General features: G+C 45.6%; 1 protein-coding gene across 1 annotated transcript in view; it reads left to right on the plus strand.

The window, feature by feature from the left end:
* CHSY1 (chondroitin sulfate synthase 1) overlaps positions 1-14,849 on the plus strand; it is a 71,305-nt gene that overhangs the window by 53,347 nt on the left and 3,109 nt on the right. The window contains 1 exon segment of the mRNA XM_029952284.1: positions 14,263-14,844. Coding sequence (XP_029808144.1) covers positions 14,263-14,844 — 582 coding nt within the window.

Consider the following 14,849-nt stretch of genomic DNA (forward strand, 5'->3'; position numbering starts at 1 on the left):
GTTTTGGCTATTGTTGACAGTGCTGCTATGAACATTGGGGTACATGTGCTCCTATGCATCAGCATTTCTGTCTCTCTTGGGTAAATCCCCAGCAATGCTATTGCTGGGTCATAAGGGAGTTCTATGGATAGTTTTTTGAGGAACCTCCACACTGTTTTCCAGAGCGGCTGCACCAGTTTACATTGCCACCAACAGTGTAAGAGGGTGCTCATCTCTCCACACCCTCTCCAACTAGATGATCCTCTTTTAAGGATGCTTTTCCTCTTTCATGTCTCTGAGGATAGAATGCACACTGTCAAGGCCATCTGCTGAGGTCCCGTTGCCATATCTGTTGGCAGTTAGGGAAACGGGGCAGGGACGGGAAGAGGTGGGCTGAGTGTGTGTCTCACCTTTAGGTGGTCTGCCCACCAGGTGCCGGGCAGCCTGCCTGGGAATATGAGGGGCAGGGGGCAGGGTTGGCTTGGGGACCGGGGTAGTTTGCTTGGCAGGCACATGTGATACGATGTGTGTTCTCTTCCCTAAAGCGTCGGCTCTTCTGCTGAGTATGTGCTTCTCTTTCATTGTGACGGTCAAATATTGTCTGGAGCCACTTACAATGTTAAGTGATTAATCTTTTTGTCCTCATTTGTAAAGTGGAAGAAATAACATCCACCCATTCATTTTTATTCAGCCAATACTTATGGCACAACTACTTAGGCTAGGTACTTAGAACAACAGTAGGTTTTGCCCTGAAGGGGTTTAAAATTGTAAGGGTTAAATGAGTGTGTGTGGGGGGGGGGAGGAAGGGAAGGAAGGAGGTGCACTAATGAGATGTTCAAATAAATACTCAAAAAAAAAAAACCCTCTTCTTTTTATGGGGCTTTCTAGTTTACTGTCTTAAAAGACCAAAAAGTCTGGACTCATTATGAGTTGTTAATCACTTGGGTTTTGTTTCCACGAAGATCTGAAGCTTAAGAGTATTTTATATATTCCTCTAAAGGTTTTGTTTTGCTTAGAGCAGGGAGTAGACTGATGAGTGAAGGGATGAACAAAAGAATTGATTATAAGTAACGAGGCAGAGAAAAAGGATTGACTGTTTTCCCCTAGTGTCTACTTTAATTAATGAAGTAATTTGAGGATTCTTTTTCCTAATAGGTTGCCTGTGGGTTTTTTTTTTTTTAATTTAAAAAAAATTTTTAAATTTATTTTTGAGAGACATAGCGCCAGGCGGGGAGGGTCAGAGAGAGAGAGAGAGACACAGAATACGAAGCAGGCTCCAGGCTCTGAGCTGTCAGCACAGAGCCCGACATGGGGCTTGAACCCACGAACATGATGAGATCATGACCTGAGCCGAAGCTGGCCACTCAACTGACTGAGCCACCCAGGCACCCCAACCTGTGGGGTTTTTTAAAAATTAATTCACTATTTTTTAGAGCAGTTTAGGTTTAAAGGGAAATTGAGCAGAATGTAGTGTTCCCATCTCCCCCTCCTTCCCCCACCCGCAGTCATGTTGTCAACATCCCCGCAGAATGGTCGGTGGACCTGCACCAACACAGCATAATCACCCGAAGTTTACATTAATGAGTTCCGTCTCCGTGTTGCGCATTCTCTGGTGTGTTCACCAGTGTAGCATCATACGGAGTAGTGTCACTGCCCTAAAAATCCTCTGTGCTCCCCCCGTTCATCCCCTCTCCCCTACCTCCTGGCAGCCACTGGGCCTTTTATTGTCTCCACAGTTTTGCCTTTTCCAGAATGTCCTGTGGTTGGAATCATACAGTATGTAGCCTTTTCAGGTTGGCTTCTTTCACTTATAATAATACACATTAGCGGTTCCTCTGTGTCTTTTCGTGGCTTGATAGCTCGTTTCTCTTTATTGCTGAAGAATTTTCTATTGTCTGGATGTCCCGCAGTTTATAACCAGTCACCTGCTTGAAGGACACACTGGTTGGTTGCAGGCTGGGAATTTTTGAATACAGCTGTGACACCTGTGTGCCCGTTTTTGCGTGGATATAAGTTTTTTATTCAGTTGGTCAAATAGCAAGGAATATAATTGCTAGATCCTACAGTTAAGAGTACATTTAATTTTGTAAGAAACTGCCAAATGTCTTTAGAGGCTGTGCCATTTTGCATTCCTACCATCCTTGAATGAGAGGTCCTATTTTTTTTATTTTTGTTTTTAAGTTTTTTGTATTTATTTTGAGAGAGAAAAGACAGCATGAGCGGGGGAGGGGGGTAGAGAGCAAGGGAGAGAGAGATTCCAGGAGGGTCCACACTGTCAGCACAGAGCCTAATGGGGGGCTTGAACTCACGAAACTGTGAGATCATGACCTGAGCCAAAACTGAGAGTCAGATGCTTAACGGGCTGAGCTGCCCAGACGCCCCATGAGAGGCCCTGTTGATCCATATGCTCACCAGCAGTTGGTGTGATCAGTATTTTGGATTTTGCCTATTTTAATAGATCAGTGGTGGTGTCTCGATTTGTATTTCTCTAATGTTATATGATGTTAAACATCTTTTCACATGCTTATTAGCCATCTACATATCTTCTTTGGGGGAGTTTTAAAAATTCTTTGTATATTTTGGACAGTTGTCCTTTATCAGATATGTTTTTGGGAAACATTTTCTCCCAGTCTCTGGATTTTCTTTTCATTCTTATGACATTGTCTTTTGTAGGGGTGCCTGGGCTGCTCAGTCGGTTAAGCCTCCGACTTCGGCTCAGGTCATGATCTCACACGTGGGTTCAAGCCCCGCTGACAGCTCAGAGCCTGGAGCCTGCTTCTGATTCTGTGTCTCCCTCTCTCTGCCCCTCCCTGCTCATGCTCGGTCTCTCTCTATCTCAAAAATAAATAAAACATTAAAAAAAAAATTTTTTTTTATGACATTGTCTTTTATAGAACAGAAGTTTTTTAATTTTAATGAAGTCCGGCTCCTCAGTTATTTCTTTCATGGATCACACCTCTGAGGCTGTATCTAAAAGGTCATCTCCATACCCAAGGTCGTCTGTGTTGCCTGTTTATCTCCACAGACTTTTATAGTTTTGTCTTACGTTTAGGTCTGTGGTCCATCTTGAGTTAATTTTTGTGAAGGGTTTAAAGTCTGTCCAGATTGATTTTTGTTTGTTTTTTCTTGTGAATGTTCAGTTGCTCTGGCAACATTTGCGGAAAAGACTATCTTTGCTTCATCTCATTGCCTTTGCTCCTTTGCTGGTTGGTTGCCTGTGTTTAGAAAATGTTTACTCGTATCACTTCTCTAGAAATCTGATCCTATAGAATTTAAGAGCTCCCCCTTCCCCCGGAAACCCTCCCTTTCCTTCCCCTTTCCCCTTTTCTTAAAACTATAAGAACTAAAGCCTTTGTAGGATAATTGCAGAGTGAGAACTCCTTATCAGATTACGTGAGGTTAACTGCAGGATTATTAAGCCAGGGGGTCCCCATGCAGACTCCCTCACCACCATGTGACAGAAATACTGACTTGAATGCCTGAAACAAAGCTGTGACACCACCTACCACTGGGTTCCCAAGTAGAAGCTGTACTTTCTTCTTCTTTTTATTTATAATGTTTATTTTTTATTTTTTTATGTTTTTTATTTTTTATTTATTTTTTTATTTTTTGAGAGACAGACAGAGACAGCACGAGCAGGGGAGGGTCAGAGAGAGAGAGGGAAATGCAGAATCTGAAGCAGGCTCCAGGCTCTGAGCTAGCTGTCAGCATAGAGCCCGATGTGGGGCTTGAACCCACGAACCGTGAGATCATGACCTGAGCCGAAGCTGGACACTCAACCGACTGAGCCACCCAGGCGCCCCAGAAGCTGTACTTTTAGAGGCTGGAGTAGACAGGACTTGGACTCTTCTTCCCCCTCACTCACTGGCCTTGCTGCCCTCCTCTGGTGGCCTTAACTTGTGACTGCACCTCCACTGGGTTGTCCTAACTCATTAGACCTTCATCATTAAAAAAATTTTTTTGTTTTAATCTTTACTTATTTTTGAGAGAGATAGTTCATAACCTGATCTGAAGTCAGATACTCAATTGACTGCACCTCCCAGGTGCCCCTAGACCTTCACCATTTAAAGCCTGCTTATTGGGGCACCTGGGTGGCTCAGTTTGTTGAGCTTCCGACTTTGGGTCAGGTCATGATCTCATGGTTCGTGGGTTTAAGCCCTGTGTCAGGCTCTGTGCTGATAGCTAGCTCAGAGCCCGGAGCCTGTCTTCCGATTCTGTCTCCCTTTCTCTCTGACCCTCCCTTGCTCGCACTGTCTCTCAAAAATAAAAATATTTAAAAAAAATAAAAAAATAAAGCCTGCTTGAATCTTTAGGTGGTGTGTGTGTAAGATATTACTTGATAAATGGGGCAAGTTAAAATGGTGTAAAGTGTCGTTATTTAGAATGAGATTTCACAACAAATCAGGAATCTTGACTTTAAAAAAAAATCCTAGAAGGAAATGAACTTGTAGGCTGTATTTGACCCACAGGTTTATTTTGGCTCATATTTCTCTGTCTCTCATTTTAAAATTTAATTGGTGGCTAACACTAAAAAAATTAGGAAACATTATGGGCACCTGGGTGGCTCAGTTGGTTGAGCGTCCGACTTAGGCTCAGGTCATGACCTCACATTTCACGAGTTTGAGCTTCACATCAGGCTCTGTGCTGACAGCTCAGAGCCTGGAGCCTGCTTCAGATTCTGTGTCTCCCTCTCTCTTTCTCTCTCCCTCCCTGCTCACGCTCTCTCTTTCAAAAATAAACGAACATTAGAAAACTAAAAATTAGGAAACTTTACACAAAAAATAGCCTTATTTCTGTAAAAAACACTGGGCCCGTGTTCCTATGCGTCCCTGTTCTCCACCTTCCCCGTCCTGGTGCACTTCCCCAGTATTGCCCCATAAGTTTGTTTTTAGTGTTATTTTTGTTTTGGTTTGTTTTGTAGCGATCGCTTAGGCTGCAGCTTAAGTTGCTTTTCCTATGGATTTTTGCTCCAGGATGAGAGCTGTATGTGGGCACGAATTGACCAGCGTTAGGAAGGAGCCCTGTGAGGGGACGTGTATGTGGTGGCCAGTGGTGCCTGCCAGGGACCTGCTGTGAGTCAGGTTTTAACGAAGCACTTGTATGGGGAGAGCCCTTCATACCCTTCCCTTAAGAGCAGGCCAGGGCTGAGGTGGTAGCGCTGCCCACTCTGTACTCTGTCTTTGTATGCAGGCTTATCTTTTCTTTGTACTTGAACCTTTTAGATTTTCCCTGCCTGGTAGAGTGCCTTTAATGTGTTCAGTAAGCATTTGGTGCCACATTTGCGTAAGACTTTGTTCTTTTAGAGATAGTTGTGCATACATTCACTTTTCATTATGCTGCCACATTTGCTTCCTTATCTGGGGGGGGGGGGGGGGAAGAAGTGCCCAGAAAGCTTAATTGACTCCCACAAGGTCAAGCGTTATTAAAGAGCAGAGATGGAAGTTTAGATAGTTTTCTGACTGCAATAAGGGCCTTCTCTTTCCACTGTCGCTGTTGACCATTCAAACCACGAAATGTTCACCCACAGACTCTATGACTGATTTCAGTTTGATCACTTTGCTTATTGTCTTACGGAGAAGTGTTACATTACCACCAACGCCTTCTGTAATACTTGGCCACGCTGAAGTCTCAGTTCTTTTGAAATGCATCAGACTTCTCAAAAAGGTACTTAGAGTTCAGAATTTGGCACTAGTGGTTCAACATATAAACATACAGCTTTTTTTTTTTTTTTACAACTAGAGTCCCAGAATAATTCCCATGAAAAATCTGCTTTTTTAAATGAGCTCTTTAAAATACAAAGCACCCAATCCTTGACTTTATTAATTGGATGAAAATTGGCAAAGCCTGCACAAACAAATTAGGAGAAAGCCCTAACAGGGGCATGTGGTGTGACCGTATGTTCTGAGAGCCAGGGACAGGCCATTTTACACTGGTGGCCTTGGCCTAATATTAACACATTTTCTCTTTCATCTCAAAAGGTCCTGCTTCAGCCAGTACATTCTCTGGAAAACCCCTATCTGTAGATATATGAGAATGTTAATTTAAATATTTAAAATTTGTGAGATTAGCTTGACATTATTACCAGTTATGATCTCCTAACATTTAGGTGACCCATAGTTTCTTTGAAATGTTTTTCAAGTTTTTTTTTAATTTTGAGAGAGAGAGAGAGAGCTCGTGTGCGCGCGTGAACAGGGGAGGGGCAGAGAGAGAGAGGGAGACACACAATCCAGAGCAGGCTCCAGGCTCCAGGCTCCGAGCTGTCAGCACAGAGCCGGATGCGGGGTTCAAACTCACACACTGAGAGAACGTGACCTGAGCTGAAGTCGGTCGCCCAACTGATTGAGCCACCCAGGCGCCCCCCTATTTGAAACATCTTTCAGCACAAAAGGATAAAAATTCTCTGCAAAGAATTGAAGGGCTGCATAAATCAGAATGAAGAAATATCCATCGATCTGGAACAGTGATAGTGTGTTGATGCAGCTGAAATACAGATTTCATGATGGAAACTAATGTAAACAGTTAATGGGAAGAACCGTGACTTAATGAGAATGTTGGCCCTCCTTGCGGAGGATGCCAAGGACATTGGCTAATGAAGCAGTCGATATTTGTTAACTAAAGATTAGACGTGGGTAGTTGATGGGTGTTCCCAGCTGGGCCAGAAGTTCCTGGGAATAGTGTGACCTTGATATTTGTTAGCCCCTCTCAGATTTACCATAGAATGAGTCAGTCCTGAAACATCTCACAGAACAGGAGATGGCTTTTCCGGAGTTCAAGGGTATGGGGACATTTTTTAGGATAAAGCTTAAGGGCTGTGTTACGGACACACTGGAAAGTAAATGAAACCAGCAGTGGTGCTGTATGTGTTTTAAAAAGGCTTTCCTCCAGATTTTCAAAGCAAGGAGTGACCTTGTGGTTATAAAAGAAACCTGTATGCATGGATTTGTTTTCTACTGCATTACTTTCTAACTTTCTACCATATAATATTCTCGGAAAGAATGTGCCAAATGACAGATTATTGAACTATACTGCATAATAACAAAGTCTTCTTAAAATTTAAATTTGTTAGTGTTCGAAATATCCTTTGTAACAAAAAACCTATGTATTTGTTGCCCCTTGGAATGACTACAATGAACTATTATGAATCTCCCATTCTTAACTATTTTTATAGCATAATTGGAGGTTTGCAGGGCCCCTGGGTGGCTCAGTTAAGCATCTGACTGTTGATTTTGACTTAGGTCATGATCTTATGATTGTGAGACTGAGTCCCATGTTGGGCTTTGCGCTGAGTATGAAGCCTGCTTAGGATTCTCTCTCTCTTTAACTCTGCCCCTTCCCACCTCCCTTAAATAAATAAATAAATAACCATGAATAATTAGAATTGAAGATTTGCTTTTCTAATACGGAAGCAGTTAACCGGGATATGGTGGTGGTATCTTTTAATGCTCCAAATACAGTTTGACTCCGTGAAGGTAGAATCTTGTAACGTTCTGATGCTGGGTCTTCAGCTGTATCAGGATGGGTGGGTAAAACATCAAAGCATGACTTTAGAATCCTATGTGATTGGTTGTGAAATTAGCATGTTGATCCCATAAGGTCTTAGAATTCTTCACATTGGGGGAACCCCTAATACAATATAATCATTCTGAATGAGAAAACTGAGACCCAACAAATTCAAGTGAGTCCTCCAAGGTCTTATAACTTTCTAGTAGCATAAAGGCAATAAATGTCTCCATATAGTCTTCTTTCTTAACATTTATTTTAAATTGTTACATTCTGAACTTTCTCCCAAGAAATAGTAGTTTTACTTCTATCACCACTAAATTGCTAAACACAGACTTTAGTCATGTAATTATAGCTCTTAAAGGTAGAGAAGTCCCTGTTGAATCCAGGCAATTGCCTGGAGTCTGGAAATTAAATCTCACCTGCCTCTTACTTACTTAGTGGAGAGCATCGTAGTGAAAAGCAAGTTAGCCACAATTTGAGGAAAAGAGAGGCAATGCATAGAAGATACAGATGTTCAGCTTAATGATCTGACTCTTCCTCATTCAAGTGCCCAGGAGCAAAATGGCTCAATTTCATCCCACCTGTGGCATTTTTAAATGCAACCAGACATCTTTAAAGAAAAAAGAAAGGCGAAATCCAAATAATAGTAAGGAAACAGGAACTAGTCAAAATAAAAGCAAAGATAATTTGAGGAGAACTTTGCAAGGGAACCCCAAAGCAAAACCAAATGCCTAAAATACTACAAAGGCAGAAATGCGATTCAAAAGCACTAAAGATCACTTGATGTGAACGAAAAGGTGATGGGGTAAAAGTGGAAGGAGATACGGGGCGCCTGGGAGTCTCAGTCAGTTAGGTGTCCGATTTCTGCTCAGGTCATGATCTCACAGTTTGTGGATTTGAGACCCACATCGGGCTCTGTGCTGACAGCTCAGAGCCTGGAGCCTGCTTTGGATTCTTTATCTCCCTCTCTCTCTGACCCTCCCCTGCTCGTGCTGTCTCTCTCTGTCTCTCAAAAATAAGAAATAAAAGTGGAAGGAGATAGATGGAGGGGTCGGTGGTGTGCACTCACAGCCGGGGGCTGGCCCTCGAGGGTGGTATGGGGCTCTGATCTCTGGGACCGGACACCCAGCCTCCGCTACTCCGTTGTTTCCCTCCCACCTCCGGTCATTAATCACGGATGATTTCGGGATCATTCGTCACAAACTTGGCCTTGATGTCTTTCTCAGTGAAATTTTTGCTTTGAATTATACTTTATATTCCCTGTTCTTAATTCTGAAGGTGATTTGTAACCTATATTTATATTAAAAAAAAAAAGGTCTCCCTGAAGTCTGCATGTCCCCCTTCCTCTCCTATCCCACCACACTGAGGATGAAAAGAGAGTGTCCTTACTCCTCCACCAAAGCCATTTTATAATAAGGCTTAGTATAGAAGTTGATGGCATTGGTTAAAGGTGCTGAGTGACCGAAAGGTGCCACGAGAAGCCGGTTTGGGCAGGTCTTCAGATTAGCATCGGTCCCCTTCCCGGACATGCGCGGCCTCACCCGTAGCCATTCTGTCTGCTCACCTGCAAAGTTCTTATGTCCACGTTTGCCCTTTTAGAAAAGGAGCTATTAGACTGGCACTTACTTAGATTTTCCTTAGGATCGTAGCAGGCGTCTATTCCATCCAGTCTGTCAGGTGGGTGGCTTCTTTGTCTAATATCTCCATTTTGTAGTAATATTAATGTACTAAGTCAATCCTTTGGGGTGATGCAGGAAGGGAGGACACCAGCTAGTCTGGGCATAGACTTGACTTTGTTCTTAACAAAATAAGTGCTCTGCCCTGAACACACACGCTCGGACAATCTCTGTTTTGCAAAAGATTTCTTCATTTAAAAAAAAAAAAAAAGATGTAACACAACATTGCTTTCAGTCAGACTTCCAGAGGTTAGCAGAAGGTGCCCACAACGTCTCCTCCAAGTTCACATTCTCGGTCTGTAATGGTTCCAGGGAGTTTTAAGGCTTCCATAAGCCTGTTCGTCAAATGTCAAGAATTTTCTTTTCTTCGTGTTCATGCCTTTAGCACACATACTCTGTGTTCTGGGTGAAGCTTGTGGAGATGCCCGACACGATGAAAGTCATAGCCACAGACGGCCTCCGAAAGATGCAGAGAAATGTGATCCTGAGGATGCCTGGGGATGTGAGGTCCTGGTGAGCCCGCAAGCAGCGGCAGTCATGCGTGAAAACCACGCGCTTAGCAGAGGACGGACTCCCTTTGGAGATCGCTCTCCCTTTGTAGGGCTTCGATAGCCAAGAATAAAATGTGCAGTCATGGATTCGGTTTTCTAGGGAGTAAAGGACAGATAACAACTACGTCCTTTGTCTGGAAGGATACTTATTTTTCCTCAAAATATACTGCTGATTTTTCATTTTGAAATATATTCTAAAGCCAGAGCACCTCAGGCTTGTCCCTCAATGTTCGCTGTCAAGGATCTCGTATTGGTCAGCCCTCACCCACTGTGTTCCTCTGCACTGAAATCCTGCTGCAGTATCTTGATACCTGCTGGGCATAAAGACTTGCCTGTTTCTCATAAATTCGCCAAACACCTGCTGCGTGTCTTGTGTCAGGCACGAGCCAGGCCCTGGAGATCCAGGTAGGGAGTGTCTGCGTAGTCGTTCCCTCAGCCTGCTCCAGACCTCTTTGTCTCCGTGTGTCCTGGCCACCGGGGCAAAACCACTGTCAGCGAGGCGGCTTAAACAGCAGGGATGGGTTTCTCCCAGTTCTGGAGGCGGGAGGGCTGAGAGGAAGGAAGGTGTCTGCATGGTCAGGTTCTGGTGAGGCCCCTCCGCCTGGTTGTCAGACCTGCTTTCTGGTATCCTGTCTTGGTGGGGACAGAGTGCTCTGGTCCCTTCCCCTCCTTATGCAGTCTCCCATCCCTCCATGGAGGCCCCATCCTCATGACTTCATGTAACTCCGTCACCTCCCAGAGGCCCCACCTCCAGACAGCATCACATTGAGAGTTGGTGCTTCAGCGCGTGAAGTGGGGTGAGTTAGGGGCACGCAGACGTCCAGTCCATGCCCTCTGGCTCTCTTTGCTTTCTTCTCTGTTGTACCTCTTGTTTCCAGGATCCCATGTGATCATCTTTCTAGATGTATTCCCTCGTTCTAGAAGGGCACATCCTTTCATAGCTGGGAGAGAATGAGTACGAGGTAAAACTGTCCTTGAATGTCTGAAAATATCTCTTCTACTCTCCTACTTGATGGGTTGTTTGGTTAGGAAGAGAATTCTCCATTGAGAAGAACTTTTCCTCCCCCCCATCTTTTTTGAACAAGGAAGGCATTGCTTTTTCTCTTCTCTAGTTTCTCTGGTTTCTGGTTATTTATAGACGTCCTCTTTGGAAGTTTTCAGATTGCTTTATCTGTGGTGTTCCAAGTTTATACTCTCAGTACTAGGTAGTTGGGGTTTAATTCAGGCAACTGGTTCTTTAATTCTGACCCCGTTTTCTGTATTGTTATTTTCTCCCTCATGTGCTTTCTCTTTTTGTAATGACTACTTTTCTGTTCTGTTTCCTGGTTTTGTTTTCATTTCTCTTTTCTGGGCTATCCTTCAACTTTATCTTCAAACTCTTCTTTTTTTGTCTGGCTATTTTATGTTTATTTTCAAGAGCTTTTTTGGGTGTTCTGATTTTCTTTCTTACAGTATTCAGGTTTTGTTGCATGAGTGTGAATGTGTGAATGTGCTACAGGTTTGTTTTTTTTTGTTTCCATTGTTGGAGTTTTTCTTTTGTTTACTACATCATTTCTCTCTCCAGCGAGCTTTTGTTTCTGTGTTTTATCTCCATCTTTCCTGTTGGAACCCTCCTTCATCTGCCTGATGGCCCCTGGCTGCTGATGCTCCTGGAAGACAAGGGGTTGAAGAGGCTAACTGGAGACTGTAGGCAAGGTCCCTTAAGCTAGTGTCATTGCCGTAGCGACCCAGCCTTGGGTGACCCCTTTTGCGGGAGACTTCAGATAACCTGTGGGACTGTTGAACTGATGCAGAAAAGATGCTTCTGGTCGCCTGCTGGCAATGGAGCGTGGAGGGTGAGTACTCTGAGACCCAGTCGAGGAAAGGGCCGGGAGCCCTGCTCTTTAGCCGTCCGTTTCCCTCCAGTTGTCAGCCTTGCTCTCCTCCCCTGCCCAGCAGTTCAGTGAACGAGCGAGGGGAAGGAGCCTGGAGACAGGTCTATTCCGCAACAGCTACTGTAAATGATGAGCAAGTTAGGAAAGCTCAGTACTTGCTTCTTGCGGGTCCTGATTCAGTTACAGTTGGTGGGCAGTCCTCCATGAGTTTGGGGAACACGCCATCGTCTAGGTGTCAGAGTGACCCGGAGCATGTCTTTGAAGATGCTGGACGTCTGCCAGCACTCCCCTTCCTGCAGCCCCGTGGGGGGGGGGATGGTGTCACTGCTCTACCTGCGTAGGGTCTCGCTGGGTCCAGCACTGGGGCACCCCTGCCTTTCACAGCACCTTTCCTGGGGTTCTGCAGGGCAGACTGGCCATTAGATGCCATCTTCCTTCACTCCCCTTCATTTCCTCAGAATCTGGGGGAACCTCTTACCTGCTGTGTTTCCTCTCCCATTCTCTTGGTCCTTGTGGGGTTTATTCTTTTTCTTCTCTTTGAAGAAATAATTTGGAAAAAGAATCATGTGGGCTCTAGTACTTCATTTTTAGCCATAAGCCTCGAATTTGTATTTTAAGACGGCCGTTTCTGCTACTATGTCAGGGGGAAAAACAGAATTCTACAGGGAGCCCCTGTGGGAGACCCCCGGGAGCAAAGCTGGGCAGCACTAGCTGTCTGTGGGGGGCAGGGGGGGACACCACCTGCTCTGACATAATTTTGGAAAACAGCTTGTAAGGTTCAGTGCGTTTACGTTCTTGGAAACGGAGAGACCTTTAAAACAAGCCATGGTTCTTCGTGCTCACTGTTAAAGATGTTAAGTGGACAAAATGAAAACAATATGTAATCATAACAAATACTCATAAGTTGTTACATAGCCTCCTGTCGCCTCTCGTACAGTTGTTGTTTGACTGGTCCGTAGGCACGGAGCCCTGGGCTGTTGCTGACCCCTGTGCCGTGGTGGTGGGGGCGCCGCTGTGGCCCTTGCGGAGCTCCCCTGCACCCGCGGGGCGGGGGTCAGAAAACTGGAGGAAGGGCCCGCGGGCTCCTGTTGGGGCACACAGGGGTGACGGGAGTCCGAGCAGTCCCCGACTGCAGCCTGGCTGCCGGCAGTGTCAGTCGGGTGGCAGGGTTCTGCTCTCCGGCAGTTTGCGGTGGATGACAGAAGACGTGTGTAGAGTCACACGTCAGGGAGTGCCGCCTGTGTCGTGTGCCATCCCCTGGGAGCAGAGACTCCTGGCAGCCCCTGCAGGTCTGTCAGGGAGCAGCCCGCCTGTGCCCAGTGCCTCCTGGCACACGTGAGAGGCGGATGCTCTCCCAGGTTGGATGCACTCTGCTTCCCTTCTAGCTTCTTTTACACCTGACTGCTTTTTCTGATTGATTGTAGAATTTGGGAGTTACCTCAGTGGCTCCCCCCTGACACATGTTGATCACAGACCTAGTGGGAGCAAAGCTGGAAACAAGGCACTTCTGAGATGTCATTGTAGCTAAGTCCTGCTCTGCGAATGGGCCTCTAGGCATCTAGGAGCGGGAAGGGCCAAGTGCGAGAGGTCAGCGCTGGCCAGGTGGGTGGTTCCCTGAGGACTGAGGGAGGGAGGGAGTGTGGGTGGAGGCCTTGCCCAGAACCTGGCCTGTGCCCCTTGTCCCCTCTTCTTCCCTCTCTCTCTCTCTCTGTTTCTATCTCACCATTCTTTGGAATTATTTCGTCTTTATTTTTTCTATCTTACTGGCTTTATTTATTAGTAGTTTATAGTATATCGAAGAAGAAAACAGGATGTAAAAATGCTAACCCATATTTTTCTGTTCTGTTGATTGCCATGTCTTAGCCAAAAAAAAAACAAACAAAAACTTTCCAAAGTCACATAAACTGCTTGGTCCAAATACAGTATATCACTTTATCAAGCATTAGTGGTTAGCAATATGAACAAAACCCAGAAGTGACCCACAAATGAAACAGGACTCTTTTATCACATACCAACTTCAGAATTATTGAATGGCTTTTGTAGATTTTTATTCTTCATTCCAGATGCTTTGTAGGCACTCATCCTCTCGTTGCCTGGGTGTACGGGTGACTTGAGGGAACATGCCCCACTTGGGCGATGGACCTCAAACCTTCATCCCCCTCGCTCTGCCCAAGCCTGCGTCCCTAGATGGGGGACGAGTTGGTTGGTGGAACAGCAGGCCCATTTGCATTGCCTGCTTTTTGGCTGGACACTCAGCCTGCCGTGTGCCTGCTCCGTGCCAGTGCTGGGCCCCGGTGCTGGGCTAGCAGACCCCTCCTGCCTGCCGTGGGGAGGCGCACTCGACACAAGGAGCAAGCAGTCATTTAAAGGATTTTCACAGGGCTCATTTCCAGTGACCTTGCAGAACCTTGGCTTCGCTGACAGCGAATTATATTGGCCAACTCTGGTTATTGACAAAGTCTTGTTTCTTGAAGCAGTTTATATTTCTTAGTCATTTCATCTCATCGGAGATGGAGATTGGGCTTTACCCAAGGCGTCTGGTACGCTGCAGTGGCTCATTTGGAAGGATTTCAAATATTTAGATATTTTTTGAAGGCTTTGCAGGTAAGGAAATGCAAGACTAGAGGGGCAGTCACATGGTACTAACTTAGCCATCATCTTTTTATTTTTCCTGCACAGATGCAGCAGCTGTTTTATGAGAATTACGAACAGAACAAAAAGGGGTACATTAGAGATCTCCATAACAGCAAAATCCACCGAGCCATCACCCTGCACCCCAACAAAAACCCCCCCTACCAGTACCGGCTGCACAGTTACATGCTCAGTCGCAAGATAGCCGAGCTTCGCCACCGCACCATCCAGCTCCACCGAGAGATCGTCCTGATGGGCAGGTACAGCAACACCGAGATCCACAAAGAGGACCTCCAGCTGGGAATCCCGCCTTCCTTCATGAGGTTTCAGCCGCGCCAGCGGGAGGAGATCCTGGAATGGGAGTTTCTGACGGGCAAGTACCTGTACTCTGCCGCTGAGGGCCAGCCGCCTCGGAGGGGGATGGACTCCGCTCAGAGGGAGGCCCTGGACGACATTGTCATGCAGGTCATGGAGATGATCAATGCCAACGCCAAGACCAGGGGGCGTATCATCGACTTCAAGGAGATACAGTATGGCTACCGCCGGGTGAACCCCATGTACGGGGCCGAGTACATCCTGGACCTGCTGCTTCTGTACAAAAAGCACAAAGGGAAGAAAATGACGGTCCCGGTGCG

This window comes from Suricata suricatta, chromosome 9 (assembly GCF_006229205.1).
Source record: "Suricata suricatta isolate VVHF042 chromosome 9, meerkat_22Aug2017_6uvM2_HiC, whole genome shotgun sequence".
Taxonomy (NCBI): Eukaryota; Metazoa; Chordata; class Mammalia; order Carnivora; family Herpestidae; genus Suricata; species Suricata suricatta.